Source organism: Gymnoscopelus braueri (genome assembly GCF_963280865.1).
Source record: "Gymnoscopelus braueri genome assembly, chromosome: 9".
Taxonomy (NCBI): domain Eukaryota; kingdom Metazoa; phylum Chordata; class Actinopteri; order Myctophiformes; family Myctophidae; genus Gymnoscopelus; species Gymnoscopelus braueri.
The window spans coordinates 8,032,357-8,058,533 of NC_137610.1; the positions used below are offsets into that span (position 1 = coordinate 8,032,357).

Genomic DNA, 26,177 nt, shown 5'->3' on the forward strand with positions numbered 1-26,177 from the left:
CAGCTTTTTCATGGTTATCACACATTTTGTCATTTTCCCCATACGTACATGACAGGTGAAAAAATGACAAAATGTAAAAAAGAGTTATCATAATGAAACTTCCTGAGTTGATTACTTACATGAAGACAATTATTTATCGTATTACAAGTTTTCTGAAATTGTATATTTAAATATGCAAATTAGGCATTTAGTCCATGAGCCAGAGCCCCAAAATTGAGCCAGATATTGAATATTCCCTCGTTAAAAACCTTTGACTCCAACATCTTAACAAAATGAAATAAGTATGTTGACTCTGGCTTTGTCCAATGTTCCAATGTTGATTCTGGAAAGTTATGCCAATTTGGGCATATTTTCCTAATGCCTAATTTGCATATTTAAATATACAATTTCAGAAAACTTGTAATACGATAAATCATTGTCTTCATGTAAGTAATCAACTCAGGAAGTTTCATTATGATAACTCTTTTTTAAATTGTCATTTTTTCACCTGTCATGTACGTATGGGGAAAATTACAAAATGTGTGATAACCATGAAAAAGCTGCTCCTGTGGAGAGGTTATCATATATTTATTTACTCGTATTGACCCTATGAACAATTTAATATAGGTTTGGTTTTGCCCACTCTTTCGATAATCATTGCTCAATTTTGGGGCTCTGGCTCATGGACTAGTAGAATATGCACTCTGAAATAAATTCCCACAAAGTCTTTTGGGTTCACGGTGTGAAGTGACAAAAAATAGCAATGGAAGAGCGATCACTTTCAGCCAGTTGACTTGGTCCAAGCAGACGAGTGGCATATGAGGCAAATCACATCTCCAAAGTTGGAGCACACCGGATATTTACAAACAAACAACAGTCCCCCCACTGCACCTCTCCTCCCACATTGGCATATGGGGAATCCCCAAAATGCCAAATGCATGCAGGAAAAACACAGCTGTGGAAATTGCGGGGTGACGAGTGCTGCTGACGTGTTTTGTCACCGTTACAGTGCTACCTCAGTAGCCATATAGGACAAGATTTTGGCGCTGTTACTTGCAATACCACAGTCATTTTTTCATATTTGGTCAGGTGTTTGGTGCCCCCCAGAGCTTGGTGCCCAGGGCTGCAGCCCCTAAAGCCTGTGCATTAAGTCGGGGCTAGCGGCTTTTTGCCCCACACTGTAGACTGTAAGGTGTCACTGCCTCCAACCAAGGCTAATTGTTATGCTTAGATTGAGGATTGTGGCAAAAACCCTCAGAGGAGCTGACCATGACTGTCTCTCTGTTCTCAAACATGTACTGAATGGAACCAGCATGTGTCACACAGCACCATGCCTTTGAAAATGTGTGCCTCAACCCCTGGGCCCCTCAGCTTGAGTCACAATGCTGCAATATTATGGCGCATCTGCAGAATCTCAAGAAGAATCCTTTGTGGTTAACAGTAGTTTATATATTTTGCTGTCATTTCAAGTCATTAAATTATTTCCTGGTATCAAATCAGACCCTGTATTGTCACATCTCAAAGTAAGAGTATATTATATTCCCAATTGTAGTAAATAATTTAAATAAAACAGGACTGTCTCTCTACTCAATACACTGTGTCAGCACATGGCTTACCAGACTTTTGTGCATTGGTGACATCTATGAAGACATGTTAAGGTGATGATGACTCCATCCTGTATTGTAACCAAGATCCAGACAGCCTTTCCTGAAGCTTCAGTTGTATATGCTGACTTCAGATTCTCCCTCAAACAGTTCATTTAGCTTTTGATATGAGTCTGATGCTATAGGGAATTATTTTCTGTAATTTGAAACGAGCTTAAAACATTTACTACACTATGTAACTTTCCTGCCCTACCCCAGACTCGAACCCTGGTGTCCCACGCAAGTGCTAAAACTGCTAAAAATCAATGCTAAAAGGATAACACAAAAAAAATCCTTGATGGCTTGTTTCCAATCCATTGTTGTCCTATGTATTCAATCCATCATAACAGATGGCTAGCCTCCTGCAGAGCCACACTGTAAGAAGTAGTCAGCATGTATTTTGTACTGTATAATCTAGATGAATATAATAGCTGTTTGAACTTTTTTTTTTCACTGTTTCGTTTATTTCAGGATTCAGAGGAATAGACAAGAATATGCAGAGTCAAGTAATATCAAAAGTAAAAATATATAAAAATTGTACAATCTTACTCCAGCAAGGAGGAGACTATTATACCCTGAATCAAGTTTTTTCAAATAGCTGTTTGAATTTGATCAATGTTCCGTAACTGTTTTCATACTTAAAGTAACTTTCCTCAACATGCTGCTGTGTGTGTATAGCCCGCTGTATTACAAGTATATGCATGAGGCACAGCCACTGGCATTTAGACGAGGGCCACAGATGTCTTTTTAAACGCTGCTTGGTCTTTCGGGTTGCCGTGGGAGACATTTAAGGCAGCGAGGCGAGACCCCCTCACTCAGCAGTTCTGCTCTTCTAAATTACCCAGCGATTAAACGTCAGCCAGTGACCTTCACTGTACAACCCAAGTGACATTTTACAACAATAGGGAGGTGCTGCTGACGGCAAGATTGTTGTGGGAAGAGTTTTCTTAATTTTCCCTCGGAGCCTTAAAAAGAGTTTGTAATTGTGTTGTTACAAAGAGCCACAACAAATAAAAAACTTTTTGCAGTTACTGAAGAATACAGAAGAATCGTTGTAAGTATAACTTGTACTGTACTCTAACAGAAATGGTCGGTGTGCACTAGGGCTGTGGCGTTATGGAATTTATATTACTGTGGTGAAAGACCGTGCACGTATGCCGGTGGTTAACCACGGTTTGGAAGTGAAGCGGATATCATTCTCAACTGTAACCCACCTCTTTTCAGAGCAGCGCTGCTGGATAGACCACTGGATTAACAAATCCGATTCTTGGGGGTCACGATTCAATTTCTTTCAGATTTTTTCAAAACAAACGATTCTCGATTCAAAAACATTTTTTTCCGATTCAAAAACATCTTTTTTTAATTCAAAACGATTCTTGATTAAAAGTTGTTTTCCGATTCAAAATCATTTTTTCCCCCGATTCAGCCCAGAACTTGCCACTTCCCAAAATGTCATTATACAAAAATATATATATATATTTTTTGAGAATCGATTCTGAATCGTCCCACATGAGAATCGCGATTCGTATTCGAATCGTTTTTTTACACACCCCTAATAATCAGTACTGCGTTTCAATTCTAAATCCCACTTAACTCATTATCATTCAATCAGCTGCGGCTCAGAAATGTTGGTCAGTAATTAGTTACTTTCCACCTTGCTTACACAACATCTTCAGTTGTGTTTAATCACTTTGAGAAAACACTGACCTTAACCCATTAAGGCCTGAGGTTCCGATTCTACAAAATGTCTTCTAAATCCTAACAGTTTTCTGAAAAACGTATGTTGCTATATCAGTGGTTTTCAATATTTTTCATGTCAAGCACCCCCAAAATTATATGTATTTGGCCGCGGACCCCCATCTCAAAATATGTTGTTCCAGGGACACCCCAGAAGCAAAGATTTGAGTTACAAATGTTCGCTTTAAAAATATATATTCAAAGATTTGCACACAAAAAAAGATCTACAAGCTCGCAGCACGGTACTCAGTGCCACGCTATAAGCTTTTATATCTGCTATTTTTGAATAGCCCAAAGTATGAAATAATGGTTATAGCTCAAATCTAAAATGACACAGATGCGTTCCCGAATTGAATGGGTTAAATCATTTGTGTAACTGGTGGTGGTCACCAGTGACGAGCTGCTCTTCATCTTTCTTCCTCTTCCTGCACTGCACGTACCAATTAGATCATCCAGACATCCACTACCATCTTTTCTCCTCTCTTGCCCTGCTTTCCTTCTAAACTGTCTCTCTAAGTAAAGAAAAAAAAACTAATTGGATTTGGCTAGCCACTGCTATGCCCTTTTATAGCAAAAACTGCTTGGTTAACTAGTTATTATCCACCTTGTCAGATCCTGATCATTCACTGATGACAGTTTATTTTTATTTTTTACTTTGTACATACAGTATAGTGTTATATTTGTTGATGATATTGTATTTTGGTGTTATTTTTATGCTATGTTGATGAATTGAATACATTGGACCACAATGGAAACAAGTCCCCAGAACTTTTTTGTGTTAACCACTGGTGGTCCCCGGGGCACTGGTTGAGAACCTCAGCGTTCCTCAGACCATTCACTACCATCAAAGCCTTTCAACGTAGAGTGCAAGGTAATTTCTGCTGGGAGATGATGGCAATGGTGTTGATGACGATGGTGAAGGATGCCTCAGTCCTTAGCCACACAAAGGAGCAGCATGGAACTGGCTATTACCGTCTGTGTGTGAGTTCAAGAGAATCTAATTTAGGAGCTAGAATAGAGTCAAGTATAGAGGATAATCTCCTGGGCCGCAACTTCTACTTGGGACTTTTTAAAAATTACTTTCCAAGGCAATTCAGAAAAGAAATCTGCATCGGATCCATTATTTATTAAAATTTTGAATCATAAAAGAAAGCCAACACAAATCTAGAATCGGTTAAAACATTCTCGTATCATTTCACAGAGATGAACATGCAAAAAGTTGAATCGGTAATTATTTCTTGCCATCATGTGATTTGTTATCTATATGAAATATCATTATGTGATTAGATAACTCCCTCATAGTGCACATTACATCGTAATATCTTTTTTTATGGTGTGTAAATGCGAACATGGTAATAAATCATTGAAGTTGTTGGTATTTCTTTTCCGTAGCTTGACAGTAATTATAAAATAGGCTTATAGTTATGTAATTGCCTTTTATCTCTGTCTCCCAATCGTTCTCCGTCTCTCTCTCTCCGCTGTGTGTGGCAGGCAGTGATGATTGAATGACCACAGCAATACCTGCAACTACAGTACTTCTACCTTGTGTTATTGATCTCGACCGATTAAAAATTGTCTAGGGTGGCGACACGGCCGCAAAACCTCGCTCAAATAGAGACACTGTGCGAGCACATATTTGAGGGGTGGGTGGAAGATGTTGCTGTACAAAAGCGCTGTCGCTCTCACAGTACTGTACGGCAGGACAGTCTAGTTCAGCGGTGGGCAACTTTGATGATGGAGAGGGCCACTAGATTTCCACATTCACTCCAGAGGGCCACGTTGCATAATACTGTCTCTCCGTATTTTTACTTTTTTCGCCATTCTGTCACACAAAGTAGAAAAATAGCAGATCTACAAGCTCAAAATGCGTCGAAGTGTGGCGCGTTTTGAGCTAGTAGATCTGCTATTTTTGCTATTTTTGAATTGGAATCCAGATTTCTTTTTTTGCGATTTTTTTAATTTTTGAATTGAATTGTTGAAAAGTACGTTTTTTTTAATTTAATTTAAAATACACTTAGTTATACTTATGTTAACTTTATGAACTTAAATACAAGGGTTAGACATTACATTGTTACATTGGGTTACTTACATTGGACATACAAAAGACAATAGAATTGTAATACTAGTCATTAAGCTACTAATACAGACTGATGTAATTAAAGCGGGTCATGATTGCATGTTTGGAATTGTAACAGCTGAAATCAATCAGTATTCCAATAATAACCTGCGGGCCGCATTAACTCTCTCAGTGCCAGACCCCGAGTTTTCGGGTTATACCCTCAGTGCCAGAACGAGAAATCCCGAGTTTTAATTTTTTTTTTTTTTTTTTTTTTTTTTTAGTGTGACTTTTAAGTGTTCAGAACCCAAGATATCATTATCTGAAGATTTGCAGCTCCATCCACTCTTTGTTTAACCTATAACTGAAAAAGGCTGTATCTCGCTTCCTAAGCACTTTTTTTTTACTTTGAAAAAAAAAAAGAAAAAAGTTGGCACAGTTCGCAATATATATTTTTTTTCATTGGCACTGAGAGAGTTAAGTGAAGGTGAGGGCCGCATGTGGCACCCGGGCCGCCAGTTGCCCATGCATGTTGAAACATGTATTTTAGTGACTTATTTCATCGCTTGCTCGCTCGCTCACTCTCGGCACCGGCGGTGCGGAAGTGGTGTAAGCCCACGGGTATAGAGTTAACTTGGAGAAACAAGATTCAGTGTTTCAAGTGATTGTGATCAGTAGTAGTGACAGAAACATTAGCAACAATAATAGTACTGGTAGGATTGTCTGGGTTTCTGTTAAAGAGTCAAAGGGTTGGACATTATCTGCTGATAGGGACATTTTGCCCATAATGGATCTAAAATGTATTTTGTCCTTAGGCTTCAAATATCATTGTTTCTCCAAGACATTCTAAGATTACATTTTCATGCCAGTCCCACATTTATCATTAGCCTATTTATTGACTTGGAAAGCAGTGACTTATTCATAAATCAATGGAATGAACCAAAATAATATGTCAAATAAAAAACACAAACATGACACAAAGCTCGGCCAATGACTGAAGCCGATGCCTACACGCCCCCAAACACAGATTCAGTGCGTCCTCCACAGACCAGCGATACAGATATATACATGTTTTTTTGGTTGTTAGAAACTGTTGGTCTGACTAAATTCCCACTCACTGGCCAGTGGCCACTCACATCCCTAGGACACTCACATCCGTACCCAAGTTATGACACACACACACACACACACACACACACACACACACACACACACACACACACACACACACACACACACACACACACACACACACACACAGATTCCCTGAATTTATATATAGATATTTCCAATCATTGTCAGCCCTGATTGTAGTACATGGTGCAGCTATCTCATGACAGATGTCTCCTTTTCTTCTTGTAATGTCTGACTGTAATGGCCATTGCCCGTCCAGACAGACTGACTGACTGACTGACTGACTGACTGACTGACTGACTGACTGACTGACTGACTGACTGACTGACTGACTGACTATTCTGTTGGTTGACTTTGACTTGTCGCTTAAGAATACTGTAATACACCCAATAGATCTGTTTTTTGTACTGTCCATGTAGTGCAAATGTATTAATGGATCCAACAAATCTGGAGGTGACTGTATAATGGATTAAATGCCCTCTGATGATATCAATTTCAGACTTTTTGTTGTACTGGGCAGCTCCTAGTGGCCACCATTAGAAGACTGTGGTTGTACTGGCCTGGGCAGCCCCAAGCGAACAACCAGAGTACACTGAAGCAGCGTTGATTTTGACCACAAATTTTTATTTTTAGTCATAGTCTTTTGAATAAAATTCCATTTAGTTTTAGTCATATTTTAGTCATCTGAAATGTTTTTGTCTAGTTTTAGTCGACTAAATAGTTGACTAAATCTACAGTTGATTTAGTCGACTAAAATGTATTTTAGCGGTGCCTTGATGGCGTTGCAATGGATGATTTTATACTTAGTTGCATGCTGAAAATAGCAGATCTACAAGCTCGTAGATCAAGCTTATAGATCTGCTATTTTCAGAGCGCAACACCTGAGCGCAAGCAGACAAAAAATGACTTGTAATTCTCTTCTCCACTAGTCCCTCCATAACATTTGAGTCTAGTTTTCATTTGTTGACGAAATTGTTAATATATTTAGTCTTAGTTTTAGACATCGTAGCTTAGTTTTTATTTAGTTTTTATTTAGTTATCGTCAGTGAAAAAAGGTAGTCGACGAACATTTTTCGTCATAGTTTAAGTCGACGAAATCAACACTGCACTGAAGGTGGTTGCACTGGCCAGCTCCCAGTCATCAACAGTAGAATGTTGAATTTGTACAGTATAACTGCATAAATATGGAGCAGGGTGGTGCTGAAAATGAGCATGCTTGCTTTTGCTAATCATTTGTCTGTGGTTAAATAGGCTCAACACCAGTGTTGTAAAGTAAATAAGAACATTCACTACTGTAAGTACTGTACTTAAGTATAATGTTTAGGTATTTTCACTTTACTTGAGTATTTCCAATTTTCAGTACTTTTACTTCTACTCCACTACATCTCTGAGGCAAATATTGTACTTTTACTCCACTACAATTATTTGAAAACTTTAGTTACTAGTTACTTTGTAGATTTTGATTATTATTGCAAAACATACATTAACCACTTCAGTCCTATTTACATTTTGGCCATTTGAAAATAGCCGATCTACAAGCTCACAATGCGTCGCGATGCAGCGCATTGTGAGTTTGTAGATCTGCTATTTTCAAAAGATTTTTATACATTTTATACATTCGAAATCTTGTGAAATGGGACATTCTGCACACTGAGTACTTTTAACTTTTAGTACATTTTGATACCAATACTTTTGTACTTTTACTCAAGTACATTTTGAATTCCGGACTTTTACTTGTAACGAAGTATTTCTACATTGCACTATTGATACTTTTACTTAGGTAAAAAAATGTAGTACTTTTTCCACCACTGCTCAACACAAGTGCTTTACTATTACTTTCAGATCTGTTCTCTGGGAGGATAACCAACACAGTATACTGCAACATAAAACAAAACTACAGTGTTTGTATCATTGGAACAAGTGACATCCAGTTGTTGTGGCTCGTGATGATCGATAGATGACGATGAAAACAAATCTCTGTTATTTGATTAATTATCGGCTTAATAATCTATCATTATTATATCTGCTTATTATTTCCAGTTCACTGGAGAGATGAAACATTCATTGTGATTGATGAAGCCAGTGCTTGCCTGTTATGCATAGTCAGGATGTTCTGGTTTCTCTTCTGAGCCTTAATAGTAGTAGGTGTGTATGTGTGTGTGTGTGTGTATGTGTGTGTGACTGTGTATGTTTAATTCAGTATATTGAACAATGAACATTGTTTAGAGTTGGAACAAAGCCAGTTTAATCAGTCACACTGCGTGACAGTCTGACCTGAGACAGAGTTTGTGTTAAACAAGTCTCCTTCTTTAAAAAGAAGTAAAGTTTGCATGTTCTCCCCGTGTCCCCTAGGGTAGGTACCCTCACAAAAACGTGCAGTAATCCTGGTCTCTATACTGCCTCCCCCTGGTCAGCCGGGGCACCTGATGGAGGGGAAAGGAACTGGTTGGAATAACGTGTTCCTTCCACGCCCTACGTCCTACCGGGGAAACTCCCCCCCTGTCGGGTGATAAGACGGCTTGTTAGCTCTCATGCATTGAAGGAGGCATGAGCTCGGCTCTGGGCTCTCCCTAGGCTGGCAGAGGGAGTGTAGCGCCCAGGATTACTTAGACGATTGGCACTGGGTGAAAAAAATGGGGTTACAAAATCATGGGATAAAAAAAAGGGGGGGGGGGAATTACCAGTATTTTTAAATGAAAAGAGGAAGTTAGTAAAACATTTGAGTGCAGAACAAAAAGTTTTGTTTTTAAATTGGCCCAAACAAATACGAGGTCCACTATGTTCAAGACTAAATGGTGCATGTAACCAATAACTTATAATAACAAAGGGTTCACACATGGAAAGGATAGCACAGAGATGCTTCTTTCCTCAAAGAATATATGACTTGCTTGACAACGTCTGCTTCACAACATTGTTAAGAAGATGTGATCTCTTTGATATTCGGTGACTTCGGTCCATTCATGATTTCGTGGGAGTAGACGTATGTTTGTGTTATTATTTCCAGTGTTTGAGTCTTGTGGTATGGCAACAGTGTTGGTAACGTTTCTATGAAATACTATATATCAGTACATTTTACCCTCCACACACGTGGCTTTTAGTCAGTGGTGTAAAGTAACTAGGTACATGCACTCAAGTACGGTACTGTACTTAAGTACAATTGTGAGGTATTTTTACTTTACCGTAGTATTTCCAGTTTTCAGTACTCAGTTTTCAATACTTCTACTCCACTATTTCTCATCGGCAAATATTATACTTTTACTCCACTACAATTATTTGAAAACTTTGCAGATATGGATGATTGTATTATAAAACATACATTAACCCCATCAGCCCTATTTTAAACGTAGGCTATTTCAAAATAGCCGATCTACAAGCTCCGACGCGTTGTGAGCTTGTAGATCTGCTATTTTAAAACATTTTAGTACTTTTACTTTTGGTACTTTAAGTACATTTTGATGCCAATACTTTTGTACTTTTACTCAAGTAACATTTTACTTGTAATCGAGTATTTTTAAATTGTGGTATTGCTACTTTTACTTAAGTAAAAATATCAGAGTACTTCTTCCACCACTGCATTTAGTGCAAGGAGACTGTGCTTAACATATTATAGCAGTAGACAGTGCGCTACATATCCATCCAGAACGCATGACAGACTATGCTGCATACTGTATTAGATCTCGAGAGTGCTGTCAAGTATTGTTTCGCTCCACACGTTTACATACAGCATACAAGTACTTGGCTCCCTCCATCAGCAGTCAGGCTGGAGGGGGCTTAGAATCCACATGATGTAAACATCACTGAGATGTGTGAGATGTGACATTTTTCTATTTCCATCCCTATTTCTGTATCATTTTCTTTGGATTGCATCATGTAACCAGACACGCCTCAGGCTAATTGACAACCCCTGACAGCTCTTGTTTTCCCTGTTAATCTGCAGGAATGATTCAGAAACAGCAGGCTGTGGCAGTATTGATCCCTGATTCTTTTTCTTTTTTTTTGTGGAAGATTTATTTTTGGCATTGTATGCTTTATTTCAGATAGAGACAATGATCAGGGAGACAGGAAGGGGCAAGGAGGGAGAGAGGGGATGAGCCTAGGGTCGGATTCAATCCCGGTTCCCAGCTGCGGTAAGGACTTAAAAGCCTTATTTATGTGGCATGTGCTCCCGGTGGAGCCTACAGATCCCAAGATCTTTTTGCATGGACAAGAGCACATCTCTCTGTGAATGTGGGTCCAGATCACAGTTAGAATTCATCTTCAGGAAGCACGCCTCCAGGCATGGATCTGATGAAAGGACCGACTCAGTGGAGGGTTAGAGAGTGTGTGTGTGTGTGTGTGTGTGTGTGTGTGTGTGTGTGTGTGTGTGTGTGTGTGTGTGTGTGTGTGTGTGTGTGTGTGTGTGTGTGTGTGTGTGTGTGTGTGTGTGTGTGTGTGTGTGTGTGTGTGTGTGTGTGTGTGTATAGGTGAATATGAGAGAGAAAAAATAAGAGTCTGTGAGATCGTTGAGACGGGGCGTTTGTGTACAGTATGTGTGTGGCAAGACAATTCTCCTAATTTTGTCATCATAAGCCAATTCCCAATCGTGGTCCCTGTCACTGCTGACCCCTACTGTATGGTCGAGGGAGATGTAGAGTAGACAACCATGTGTCTCCTACGATACTCATGGAGTCACCACTTCTTTTCACCTAACAGTGAGGAGTTTCACCAGGAGGGTTTAAGAAGAGTATTGCATTTTTTAATTGGGCAACATTTTCAGCTGAGCTACACACAAACTATGTCATATGCACGCACACACACAAACACGAACGCACACAAACACACACACACACATGCACACATACACGCACGCACACGCACACACTTCCATGAAAACACACGTACACATAAGCACACATGAATTAATCTGCTTTCAAATATATTTTCTCAGTATTTTTCTTTCCCCTCACATTTGTCACTGGCATGGAAGTCTTGCATTGCCAGACTCTCAAGGTCTGGGCTATGCGAGACTACTGGCACGGTAACTGTGCCATCTTGTGTGTTGAGCCAGAACTCCAGGCTCAGTTTAATACCGCTGTCTGGCTCATCAAACTAACACAGCCGTCCGTTTCTTGCTCGAGACGAGAGCGAGTCAGCGGAGAGAAAAAATGGCTAGACAGAGACGGATTGTAAAGATGGTTAGATGTAGTGCAGAGAGATGGGATAGATTGACAGATACACAGAGGGAATGAGACAGAATTTATTTCATACAGACCCTTTGGGGGGAGAGAGGGATTACGGCTTTGAAGGGTGAGGGCCTGGGGGTGTATATTGTGTATTCATTAAATGAGTAGCACATGGTGATGAATAGTCAAAGCTTTAAAGAGAAATAAAATAAAGATCCAAGCTACCAACTTTAAACAGGAAACAAAGTGTGAATTTTAGCCTACAGGTGGTGCTAGAGGAAGGGCCAATGGGGTCAGCAAAATCAGGGCTCACCATGCAATCTGCCTAATAATAATAGATGATGAGATAAATCAGGGATCGCCATGCAATCTGCCTAGATAGATTATGAGATATGTCTGTGCAAAGTATAGGGTGATGCTGGAGGGAAAGGTAATGGGGTCATTCAAGTGGCTATAGGGCTCATCCTCTGGGAGCATTAGATTTTGGACGTTCGATTTTGAGATAAGTGGAAGTGGAAATGTTTGCCTAAGGGTATGGTCACACGTACGCTTCTGAAGGAGAGTAGCCAACGGATGCCAAGGCGTCAAATGCGGCAGTTACCAGTGGTGTAAAGTAACTAAGTACATTTACTCAAGTACTGTACTTAAGTACAATTTTGAGGTACTTTTACTTTACTGGAGTATTTCCAATTTTCAATACTTCTACTTCTACTCCACTACATCTCAGAGGCAAATATTGTACTTTTACTCCACTACAATTATTTGACAACTTTAGTTACTTTGCAGATTGTTATATTATGAAACACACATTAACCACTTTAGCCCTATTTTATACAAAGGATATTTGAAAATAGCCGATCTACAAGCTCACAACGCGTCGCGATCGCGTTGCGACGCGTTGTGACGCGTAAATGTATTTTTTAGATATCTTCACAGTAAACTCCTCTATCTGATTCTGAGTATTTAAAATGGATATAAGTTGTTCTTTTTCTCTGAGAGTTGAATGAACACAGAGGACTTTACTGTGTTCGGAACCAAAGTGTCCGACGGACCCACCGACCGACTGACCCAAAAAACACAACCCACACAGCTATCTTTAGAGCTGGGGTTTCAGCCACTATTGAGGCTAAAAATGGAGAGACAGAAAGAGGGACCAACTCACCAAAAAAGAAAGAGAGATGGCCTATGAAAATAGGAGGTATACAGCAGTGGTGGAAAAAGTACTCAAATGTTTTACTTAAGTAAAAGTATCAATACTGCAATGTAGAAGTACTCTGTTACAAAAGTCCGGAATTCAACATTCAACATTTACTTGAGTTAAAGTACAACATATTGGTATCAAAATGTACTAAAATGTACCAAAAGTAAAAGTACAAAAATGTTTGAAAATAGCCGATCTACAAGCTCACAGCTTGTAGATCGGCTATTTTCAAATAGCCTATGTATAAAATAGGACTGAAGTGGTTAATGTATGTTTTATAATGTAATCATTTATATCTGCAAAGTAACTAGTGACAAAAGTTTTAAAATAATTGTAGTGGAGTAAAAGGACAATATTTGCCCCTGAGATGTAGTGGAGTAGAAGTAAAAGTATTGGAAATTGGAAATACTCAAGTAAAGTACAAATACCTCAAAATTGTACTTGAGTACAGTACTTGAGTAAATGTACTTAGTTACTTTACACCACTGGGTATACAGTAGGTGAAGTTGAAACGGTTGTTTATCAGAGTAGAGCAGAAAGACAGACAGACCGACCGACCGACAGCCGACCCGCTTTTATGGATGTTTGTCTGAAATACGGAGCTGGTGGTAATCTTGAAATTGGGGATGGGCAGAAGGCAGAGGGTTGGGGGTGTGGAGGGGCGGAGGGGCGGGCGGGCGGGGGGGGGGGGGGGAGTGTGTGAATTCGGGGGAGGGCAGGCTGTGAGCGTCCGATAAGCCGAACCACGGGTGTGATCATGCTGCTGCATCTTATCCTCCCTGTGACGTGATTCAATAGTCTCCGTTTGTCTGCAGAATGTGTGTGTGTGTGTGTGTGCACATGTGTGTGCGTGTGCATAAGCACATGGCAAAAGGAGTAATTATGTGACTGCACACAAATGTGTGTTTTTATGCGTGCGTGAGAGACATGACTCATACTGTACGGTACATCTTTGCTTAGTACCCTATGTGCTTTTATGGAGGTACAGTATCAGTGATCGTGTGTATTATTGTGCTTCATTATTTTTATGTGTACTCTTGCACGTTTCTGCACAGATGGGTGGTCAGGCTCATAAGACAGTTGTGTTTGTGGTGCGTGCATGACTCCATGTGTGCACTGCGTGCCGTGTGTTTCAATGAGGATACAAACAATCGTACGTGTATTTGCACAAAGTGTTTGTACAAATGTATGTACAGTATATGTCGTGTGTGTGTGTGTGTGTGTGTGTGTGTGTGTGTGTGTGTGTGTGTGTGTGTGTGTGTGTGTGTGTGTGTGTGTGTGTGTGTGTGTGTGTGTGTGTGTGTGTGTGTGTGTTGAAAATAAATACATTTGCATTAATTAGCTTTAAAATGTAGGCAATTAGTGTAGCAGACACGCTTATACACAGTGACTTACAAAGCGCAAGTTTGGAGTAAGTGTTATGAACCCTAGTCAAAAAATGACAGGGCAAATGGTCAAGTATAATTGGTGTATAATTTGTTGAGGAACATTTTGAGGACCATGCTAAATCTAGTTAAGCGGAAATGGGTGTGGCCATTTGATTGCACAACCTACGGCTCAAGAGTTAAGGTCCAAACTTTAAAATGGTTTGGTACAGCGCCACCATAAGGCAGATAAAAAAATGTGGCTTACTGGAATACCGATTGGTCAGAAACCCCTGAACTGACTACAGAGGTCCATCTCCGCAAGGCATAGGAGTCTTCCTCAGCTGAATGAATGAATAGCTTCATTTCGAACATGTTAAAGTTAAACAATAAACAAAACTAAAAACTAAATCAACAAAACAATAATAATAATAGTAATAAATATACGGAAGCCCCAAAAGCAACATTAAACATGAACAATACATGTCCGAGGCCATGTCTGACCTCAGGGACTGGGTCTGGGGATGGTTTGTCGCCATGGCTGCGACATTGAGCTTGTCTGATGCCATAAATATAACTGAAAGAGCTGGTACGTCTATATTGGCCATTTTTGCTGTGAAGGAGAGGGTAAACTGTGTACTGCGCTTACTGTATCTTGCGTGTGACGATACTAAACGTGTGTGTGTGTGTGTGTGTGTGTGTGTGTGTGTGTGTGTGTGTGTGTGTGTGTGTGTGTGTGTGTGTGTGTGTGTGTGTGTGTGTGTGTGTGTGTGTGTGTGTGTGTGTGTGTGTGTGTGTGTGTGTGTGACTTTACGCTGTGTACCTGAGCTCCTGTTCTGCCCACACTGACTAACAAGAGGAGAGGCAGACTGTTCACTCGCACCTACACAGAAAAACCAGGAGTGTTTTGTTTATCTCAGAGAGTGTAAAAATGAACACATACAGTCAGTAAGAGCTCAGTTAACGCAGGATTTTAGAGTTTTGGAGAGAGAGAGAAAAAGGACGTCTTGCTTAGTAGGCTTGTTTGATATGGATTTGTCCATTAGTCACGATATTTCAGTATTTCAGTATTTCGAGTTTGACCAAATTATCGTCCAAAATGTAAATGCAAAAATGTATAGAGATTTGTAAAAAAAAAGAAAGCGGCACAATTGACTTGCTTTAACCAATTAAACATATTAAACAGGTAAACATATGGGAATGATGTTAACTATTTGTTAATTATGTCGCGTTTGGTGAAAATAGCAGATCTACAAGCTAACACAGCACCACGTTGCAGAGAGAGAGAGAGAGATGTAGAGAGAGATAGAGAGAGAGAGAGATGTAGAGAGAGAGAGAGAGAGAGAGAGAGAGAATGAAATAAATAAATAGAGGAGAGAGAGAGAGGTGGATGAGGAGGAGAGAGAGGAGTGAGTGAGCAAGCTTATTAGATTTGTCTGGAGTTGAGATTTGACAAAAAAACAGCAGGAGAGAATAGTTCAACCTTCCCCTTCACCTCCTCCTGTCTCTTCTTTTCATTTCCTCCTCCTGTCTTCCTTCCTGTCCTCTCTCACAGCCTCATCTCCCCCGTCACCACTTTTTCATTCTTTCCTCCGTTGCTCCCTCGCTTCCTGCTTACTCCTCTTCTCATCTGCCTTCTATTCTCTACTAATGTACCTCTCTCTCTTTTTCACACCCCATATCCCCCTCTCTCTATCTTTATTCTGTCTCTTTGTGGTACAGAGTGATGAGGGCCGGGACATTAATTCATGAAAACCTTTGGCAGAAATGTATAGTATTACTTTTAGCCTAGAACATTAGAGCTCAATTGTGTCTCTGGGAAACGCTTCGGTGTCATTTTTCGATTTCTTTGGCTATTCAAAAGACACAAGATCATAGCGTGGCACTGAAGCTATGAGCTTGTAGATCTGCTTTTTCTTTTTTTTTTCTTCTTTTTTTAAGAGAACATTTGTAACTCAAATCTTTGCTTCTGGGGGATTCTACAAATGTCTTCTAAACTGTTTTTTTTAAAAACGTATGCTGCTATAATATCAGTGGTTCTCAAACTTTTTCATGTCAAGGACCCCCAAAATGGACCCCCCATCTCAAAATGTTTTGTTCCAGGGACCCCCAGAAGCAAAGATTTGAGTTACAAATGTTTGCTTAAAAAATATATATATTCAAAGATTTGCACACATTTTCAAGAATTTTCAAAATAGCAGATCTACAAGCTCATAGCGCGGCACTCTGCGCCGCACTATGAGCTTGTATATCTGCCATTTTTTAATAGCCCAAAGAAATACAAAAAATTACACAGATGCGTTCCCGGTCTTAATGGGTTAAATGAAACTAAAAGGATAATCTCAAAGCAGTTTGTGACTTCAGTTGTGCTTTCATTCATATCCAAATTCACTCTAGAAAGTTGCTCAACCTTGGTCCTTATGGACCCCTTCTCCGTATCTATCCTTCCAGGTCCTCAGGGACCCCTGTACTTCTCTGTGTCTATCGTACAAGGTCCACAGGAACCCCTGGTACTTCTCCTTTTCTTTTATACTCTTTCCTCTGGGACAAACGTCTCTGTTTCTACACTCCTCAGGGACCCTTGCTACTTCTTTTCTAAAACACTAGGTAGTGAGTTCACCTGATGTCCTCGTTATTGTAGTCTGATCCAACGTACACCGTAGAATCTGCAGTGTTATCATTATGTTATTTTTGTACTGAGTACATGTTATCCTACATACAAACTCATGCAAAGTAGTTTTCAGTTGTCATCAAACTGAATACACAGGGGGCATCTGTACACAGAGCTAGTGGTTCATATGGTCCAGTTTGTTCCTTGCATCAGTAGTAATTCACCTCTGTGAGATTCAATTAGGGGTTGATTGTGCCCCTAGTGGACTGTGAGCAGAACTGACTCATGTGATTTGTCGACGGGAAATGTGTTTAGTGGCGCTTATGAATGTCATGACCTACTGTAACATCTCTTGTAGGACGACCCCTGTCTCCCTCCAGCAGCAATACTGTCCCTTTAGTAAGTACAAAACGGACACAGTAGTTATATTGTGTCTCGTTCTGTCTGGCTTTACGTTCTTCTCTGTCAGGTGTGACTGCAACACTGTTGTCCCTTTGTTGTAAAGGAGAAAAATGACGACGTCTTGCTTAGTAGGCTTGTTTGATATGGATTTTTCCATAGTCACGATATTTCAGTATTACAAATATCGAATTTGACGAAATAATCATCCAAAATGTAAATGCAAAAATGTGTAGAGATTTGTAAAAAAGAAAGCGCACATTTGAGTTGCTTTAACCAATTAAACCCTAGCATCTCTAATGTGGGCATAGATTCAGCAAAAACAGGTAAACATATGGCAAATTATGTTGATTATGTTCAGTTTGGTGAAAATAGTAGAGCTACAAGCTAACAAAGCACCACGTTGCGGCGCTATTTATTTGACGCACCATGAAGTGTATATATAGGGTTTGAGTGGCTAACCATCATTCAGTCGAACACATCTTTGATGGAAGGTTGAAATAAATGACGGGGCGAGTAGAATCTGTCAGCAACTGCATTCTTGAAAAGTCTGCTGGACGTTGGATTATTGTCTGCAGTCTGTCATTGTAATCCTGCATTTTAGCAACTTGAAAAAAGTCTGTGGTTCGGCCAACAGACTCTTGAGTCACAGCATAAGATAGGTCACTAATGTTGATGTGACTCTGTAACCTGGAACCTGCCAAACCTGACCTCAGCCAAATGTTTTGCACCTTGACTAGATGAGAATGGGTTGTATTCATTAAGTCATCTGTCAACTGTCTGATTAGGAAAACAAATGACTTTGTTTATTGTTTATTTATACTCTTAACAGTATGTAAATATCTGTACAAAATATTTGTATTTTATTCATATCCGTTCCAGTCACATCTGTCTGTTATCTTCTCTGCGGCTGCCTGCATTTCCCACTGACTGCAACTCCCGCTATCTTCATCTATAATAGAAAACAAAAAGGGAGAAAGACATTCACGCATGTAGCCCTACAATAGGATGGCTGATGTATATGGAATATTGCATGTATTCCAATATAGCCTACAGATACAGCCATAGAACCCTCACTTTTTGTGGAGCGAAATGTTATTCCTTGGGGTGAGAATGGGTCGAGTCAGCTCCGTGACATTATAATTCGTCCCGCTCTGTGTGTACTCACTCAATAATTAATTGCTGTGACTCGGGGGTCAGCTCAAGTATCAAATGCCTTTTGAAAGTTCTGGCTGAAATGTTTTATTTACTATTGATTGATTGATTTCATTTTGACAAAAGAAAGTTTCAACACAATATAGATACAACTTCAACCCAGGATGAACACATAACGTGTAATGAAACACTTATTTCCAGTGTGGTCCTGAAATAGTCAAATATGTCCACTTTTCCATTAGATTCACACAGACCACATTCTCTGTATGTGACGGGATGGCATGGCATTCACAGCAACACTAAACACATCCTATATTAAAATAGGATAATAGGAGGGCGGGCAAACCGGCCGGCGGACGGACCTCTGACATCACTCTGACTCAGCCATAACCATATAAGGAGTTCCTAATGCAGCTGCACCCAAATCTGGAGTGTGTTGTCTAACCTAAATGTGTCGTCATGGCATCAGCCACAAACAAATCAGTCAGCTCCATATATGGGCAAAAATAGACACGGGCCGACAGATACAGATATCACAGACAGCCGTCGGGATAATCCGTTCGATAGTTATGGGCAGTTGAATGTGGCTTGTTTTTGCCAAAATTTAGTCAATAAGTAAATTTGTAGTTCAATAAAAAAAATTTTTAGTTTGATTTATTTCAGAAATAGTACGTCTTCTGTATCCTGTCGCAAGTTGATGATGTCATTTGCCCATGTGTGGTCCAGCCCTATGGAATTTATGGAATGCATTATGCCGATAAAACGTGTTTCAAATATTGCTAATTTATTAACTTTAGGAAGTATTAAGTTGTTTTTTGTTAGCACATGCATTCCATACATTCCATAGGGCTGGCCCACACATGGACAAATGACATCATCAACTTGCGACGGGAGCCGTCCCTATTGAGTGAAAGAAGTACTATTTATATAATAGATAAAATATTTAAGGTGTTTTTAATTTCTTATTTTAGTTACATAGGGCAGTTATAATGTATTAAATCTTATTAGCCAGGGATCCTTCAAGTCCACTTTGATTGTCCAGCAACCTTCCTGCCTGGCCTATAGTATCAAATACTACCAGAGCTTTCTTCCCTGTGCCTCCTATTTGCTCTCTCGTTCTTTCTCAGTAAATAATGAGAATGCTAAGGAGAGTGGAATATACCCTCTCTCTATTTAAATAGAGCTTATGGAGGCATTGTTCAGCAGCTCTGCAACGTTTCTAAATGAAAGCCCAAACCTCTAAACATTAACTCCCTCAGACTGTTTAAACTCTCTCTCTCTCTCTCTTGAAACCAGATTACAAATCTAGACTTTGACCTACGGCACAGAGAACGTAGTGGTCATTTTATACCATGTGGCTGCTATGTGGCTCGACAGTCTTATCCAGAGTGTCTGTAATGACAGCAGACATTTAATAGTCGCTGTTGAATGATGTATCGGCTATTATGGGTCTCAAAGCTGACCTTTTTGGAGCTGGATTTCTTGCGTTTTCTCAATTACAATAGAAACCTACACGGTAAAATCCTCATAGTTCAGAGTTAACCCATTCTAACCGGGAACGCATCTGTGTCATTTTAGAATTTAGCTATAACCATTATTTTATATTTTGGCTATTCAAAAATAGCAGATATACAAGCTCATTGCCGCGCTATGAGCTTGTAGATCTGCTATTTTATAAAATTCGCATTTTGCAACTCAAATCTTTGCTTCTGGGGGTCCCTGGAACTAAATATTTTGAGATGGGGTCGGCGTCCAAATACATTTAATTTTGGGGGTCCTCGACATGAAAAAGTTTGAGCACCACCTGATATAGCAACATACGTTTATCAGAAACCTGTTAGGATTTAGAAGACATTTGTAGATGCGTTCCCGGATTGAATGGGTTAAAAAGTGCCCATAAAAATTAAATAAAATATGACACAGTCATATTATACCAGGTTGCTTATTTCTCTCACAAAACATGGCAACGTTTTTAGATTCCATATTCGGAGAGGACATTGAGCAACAGCGCCACTTACCATAGAGTTACATACAGTGGCCGAACACAGTATTGCGGGTCGTCTTGAGATCCCATATTCCGAGAGTACATTGAGCCCTCATTGGCCAAAAAAAAACAGCCAATGAGGAAAAAGTCGCGCAAAAGTCACTACTAGCTAGAGTGCATCAGACCAGGTCTGCAACCTGGTAAAAAGCCTAAGTGACATCTTTATTACGGGGAGTGAACCTGTGACCTTGCAGCAGGGTGACTGTGGTCTTACACAGCTCTCTCACAGCGGAGAGCAGAGCAGCTCTCCAAGGACGCAGGACGTCGTCTTCACCGAGGCTGCACAGAGGTGACCTCTCACCTGCAGCCTGCACAGCACACACACAGGCTGCTGGCAGCCGACCTGCACAGCTGCTCATGGCAGACCAATGCTTGTGTGTGTGTGTGTGTGTGTGTGTGTGTGTGTGTGTGTGTGTGTGTGTGTGTGTGTGTGTGTGTGTGTGTGTGTGTGTGTGTGTGTGTGTGTGTGTGTGTGTGTGTGTGTGTGTGTGTGTGTGTGTGTGTGTGTGTGCGCGCGTGCGCGCCGTGAGGGGGTTCCAAATGGCCCCTTACGGGTGTGTAACTCCGGGTCTATTTGTACACTCTCAGAGTTATGAAGGTCCTTGAAATCTGTGTGTGTGTGTGTGTGTCACTAGTACACAAAACAGTTTTGTTTTGCCTTCCCTCTGCCTCTTTCTTCTTTCTGTCTCCCCTTTCACTCTCCATATTTCTCTAACTTCTTTCTCAGTCTCAGCTTTTCCTCTCACTCGCTTCCTCCCCCCCTCTCTCTCTCTCTCTCTCTCTCTCTGTCTCAGCGGTGCTTCTGCTGCCAGATGAGCATGAGGCAGGAAAAGGAATGCAGCTCTGCTCTGTTTACCTTCCTCTCACCCTTCTCTCTCTTTCTCTCTCTCTCTCTCTCTCTCTTTCTCTCCCTTTTTTCTTTTGAGCACTTACTCTCTGTCCCTCTCTGTGACACCTCCTGCCTCTCTCTCTCTCTCTCTCTCTCTCGCTCTCTCCCCTCCCTCTATCTCTCTCTCGCGCACTCTCTTATCGCGCTCGGTGTGTGTGTGTGTGTGTGTGTGTGTGTGTGTGTGTGTCCAGTCGCTGGGCTCCAAGCAGCACTGAGATGGTGGTGAAGGTAGTTGTGCGATGAAGCTGGGCTGCCTGTGGGGATCTGGCAATCAGAGAGCGAGAGATAGATAGATAGATAGACAGAGAGAGAGAGAGCGAGAGAGAGAGAGAGAGAGAGAATGGCTTCTGCCGCCTGCCTCAGAGGCTGATCAGAGTCAAGAGATAGAGCGGCGCACTCTGGATTTAAACACTGTTTTTTGACACAACTGGGACTCTGGGCACCTGTGGACTTTGGGGGAAGACTGTGAATGTTATGGCTTCAATGTCTTGAGCCCGTGATCGTGGCAGGTAGAGTACAAGTGCAAGACTTTGGGGAGATGCTGCTATGAGGGGCTGATGCTGAATGTATGTATGTTTTTAAAAGGTCAGAAGACTGCAGAGATTATGTGAAATGTCATGAAGGTAAAAGTCTTGTGTTGAAGCCCGTCGCAGATAAGCTCTGGAGAAATTGAGATTCTTGCCGGACCGTTCCCCCCAGAGGCCTCTGAGCCGCGGCGGCACCGCAACGGACAAACCTGAGTGGACGAAGACCCCTGGAGATAAGAGCCAAAAAAAAAAGGCTGCGGAGAGGCGGAAAAAAACGGATGCATCTGATCTAACGCGTCAGAAACACAGCCCAGCCCCAATTTCAGCTTGTGTGAGAGAGCCCATAATAGCCTCGGATACACCTGGGACACTCGGGAGAAACCAGACACGAGCTGGATCAAAGGACAGACATGATGTCAGAGATCGCCAGGGGCATTCGTTCGTGACCCCATCCTGAGCTGTGGAGGAGGAGTGCAGGAGGAGGAGAGCTGAATTTCCAGGTGTGCAAAACCACACCAAGCCTTATCCGTTAGCCGACCACATCCCCCCTCTCTCTCTCTCTCTCCCTCTTCTCTCTCTATCTCTCCCTCTCCTTAGCCCCTCCCTAGTTTCTTTACGGGCTAATTTTCTCTGCATCCCCTCTTCTCAACCGTGCGGTGCCCCCCTTCCCCACCATCTCTCTTTCCCTCCCATGGAACGAGTCAAGACAGGGAGAGGGCACAGCTGATTAATTTGCCTGAGCCACCCTTCCCGGAGCGTGGGTCCACACACACAGACATAAGGATCAGAGTCGGCACACAGCAGCACACAGCTGAGAGAGAGGAACACTTTTGAGTTGTAATCAAGTGGAAGGACCAGAGCGTGAACCATGTGGAGCCAAACCGGATACTGCAATCACCTGCCTCACCCCGGTCATCCCTTCTACCATGCACCCTGCAGGTGGGTATTAACAACCGTCACGTGTTCCCTAGGGCTGTCACCATTGCAAATTTAAGTTGACGAATAATTGTCACTCAAATACGGTAATTGCGATTAACGATTTTAGTTGTGTTTCTGTCGTTGGAAATTAATGGAACATTATGAATAGAAATGACATTTCTGTTTGGCTTTTAGCTTTCGGAAACAAAAGTTTCACAGGTCAGATATGACAAATAACACATATTTAATTACTTTATACTTAAAAATAAACATTAATAGTGGAAATAGCCGATCTATAAGCTCAAAACGCGTCGCATCGCGACGTGTTTTGAGCTTATAGATTGGCTATTTCCACTATTTTTGACATTTAAAAAAAAATATGACATTTTTTAACATGGAATTGATTATGACTTGATTATGCAAAAATAATTGCGATGATATAAAATAATTGCGATCAGACGATTATGTAATAATTGTGACAGGCCTAGTGTTCCCCACCCACAGTCAGCGTAGCTTAAAAATGTATCTGATATTGGAATCGGTGAGGTATGAGGTATACGGTTGTATCACTTTTTTCTGACCAAAGAAAACGGGAGTTTCAGAGATATTTATAGTCTGCTGTGTTTTTTATGGTATTTGTGCTGTATGCAAAGTTCCATTATCCTTGTCCGATATGTGCTGTGTGTCGCTTCATAAGTTGTCATCATTTATCTGCCGTTTGTCTAATCTAGAAATTGCTGCTGATTGTCATTTTGTCTTATTTTGGCAATTGGAAAACTCTGCTGAGGTGTGCCTCAGGGACAATAATCCAGACCATCAGCAATTTTTATTGCAGTAATTAACGAAATTAACCTCAGGATGCATTCATCTGAGATTTTGAATTATGCGATTGGCAATAAGCCTTTGATAGTTGAAGGGTTTCTCTTTGTTTCCCTGAGGGAGTGATAGTGGCCGAACTGGTTTGTCTGGTATGTTTGTTTTGTGCCCGGCATCAACAGAAAAGGAGGGAACTGGTTTTGTGTGTGTGAACTGAAATAAAAGTCGCCGAACCAACGGCTTTTACTGGTCAGTGTTGTCTCACCTGCATTATTGTTCACCTGTGAAGGTGCTTTGGGAGGCTTTGTCCGGACATGACTGTGACATCACGAGCCCAACAGCTGTTTTCCCAGACACTGCCTCATTCTTTGACGTACAGATTTACAGGGAACCCTTTCCCTTTGTGGGAAAGTTGTTCAAAAATGTTACCGAATGGACTTTTGGTTGCAAATGGATAAATGAACACTGAGGTTTTTACTATGTGTTTTATTCAACAAATAGGCTTCTGTTTTTCCTAAATAAACTTATTTGTAGTTTCCAAACAATTCTGGCTGGAGGCTATAGTGTATAGACAGCTCATCTGTCATACTTACACTCACACACACAGAGACTCACACACTCAGCTGGCAAACAGACATACAGTACAGCGTGAGCGCGACACACACACACACACACACACACACACACACACACACACACACACACACACACACACACACACACACACACACACACACACACACACACACACACACACACACACACACACACACACACACACACAGACGTACAGACAGATAGCGTAGGCACATAAAACGCACACTATCACACACCAAGGCTTGCATGTGCAATGCACACACCCTTGCACACAGAAAGGCATAATGACATCATTACATTTATCAGTGTTGCAGATGTGACCCACTCACAAATGAACACCATCAATCCTCATTCCCTGAGGGGTGAACGGACCCCCTTCCCCCCTTCCCCCCACTTCCCCCTTCTCCTCTTCCTCGGTCTGATGCTGTAACCACTGGCATGGTGATACAGCACTAACATTTCCCTACATCATACCTGTATGAGGAGATGAGTACAGAGTGTAATATCATTGAAGAAATGGTGCATGCATGTATGTGCGATTATACGCACTGTGTGTGTGTGTGTGTGTGTGTGTGTGTGTGTGTGTGTGTGTGTGTGTGTGTGTGTGTGTGTGTGTGTGTGTGTGTGTGTGTGTGTGTGTGTGTGTGTGTGTGTGTGTGTGTGTAAACTGTGTCTGTGTATATCAATAACTGTGTGTGTACAAGAAAGAGTGGTATAATGCATCTGTTTAGCCATTTTAACCATGTAATTATTGGCGAATATTTTGAATATCTTTGGAAAAAAAATCCAAAGAAATGTTTAAAATTGCCAACCTACAAGGTCACTAGGCATTGCGATGTGACGCAATGTGCCGCAATTTCCCTGTGACTTTGTCAGCAACTGGCTTTTAAGCAAAAAAAACCATTTATGTCAGTAATGTGGTATGACATTAGAAGAGAGCTGAAAGGAAAAAGGCGCGTTTGAATAAAATTCTCCTGATGTCTCAAACATTTTTAAGCTCCTCTGAGATGGAAGTTGGAACTCTTTTTTGTTGTTGTTGTCATTTTCCGTGACGTTTTAAAAAGTTTGCCTAAAATTCACGTGTCAATTGGTTGGCGGTATGTGAAATGGGTGTGTATGGAATTATTAACCCTTTAAGACCGGGAAAGCATTTGTCATTTTAAGATATCTTTGGCAATCAAAATTTGCAGATCTACAAGGTCATAGCGCGGCACTCTGAGCTTGTAGATCTACTATTTTTGAAAAATCTTGAACATTTCTGCGAATATTTGAATGTAGTATATATATATTTTTTTTAAATGGAACATTTGTAACTCAAATCTTTGCTTCTGGGGTCCCTGGAACAACATATTTTGAGATGGGGGTCCACGACATGAAAACGTGAGAACCACTGATTATAGAAACATACGTTTTTCAGAAAAGACATGTAGAATCCCCCAGAAGCAAAGATTTGAGTTACAAATGTTCGATTTTCAAAAAAAAAAATCAAGATTTTTCCAAAATAGCAGATCTACAAGCTCGTAGCGCGGCACTCGGTGCCACTGTATGAGCTTGTAGATCTGCTATTTTTGAACAGCCCAAAGAAGAATGACACACAGATGCGTTCCCGGTCTAAATGGGTTAATGTGATCTGTGTGAGAGCAGTGGGTGGTGTGTGTGTGTTGTAGGTAGCCGGAGGGGTTCTGTGCACAGTAAAAAAAAATCCTGAATGCTAATTTCAATCTGAGAGTGTGAGAACGTACCCAATTGTTTTAAAATTAGGATTTTACTGTGTGCGTATAATGAGGTGGTGAAAGAGGGAGGCGAAGAAACTTTAGTGACTGACTCAAGCCTCAGTCTTCCAGGCAGGTCACTGACCTCTTGGATGAGCTGGCCTGCTGAGCTAGAGGCAGAATGAGAGAGAGAGAGAGAGAGAAACAGACTGACAGACCGAGAAACGCATTCG

General features: G+C 40.9%; 1 protein-coding gene across 10 annotated transcripts in view; it reads left to right on the top strand.

Moving 5' to 3' along the window:
- The window catches only part of plekha7a (pleckstrin homology domain containing, family A member 7a), a 176,388-nt gene that overhangs the window by 25,354 nt on the left and 124,857 nt on the right, over positions 1-26,177 (top strand). Inside the window, exon 1 of one of the 10 annotated variants that reach the window (XM_080436726.1) lies at positions 21,530-22,840. The exons of the other annotated variants lie outside the window; for them this stretch is intronic. Coding sequence (XP_080292852.1) covers positions 22,770-22,840 — 71 coding nt within the window. The 5' untranslated portion in view covers positions 21,530-22,769. Of the gene's footprint in view, positions 1-21,529; positions 22,841-26,177 lie in introns of those variants that run through there. 10 annotated transcript variants of the gene reach the window in all.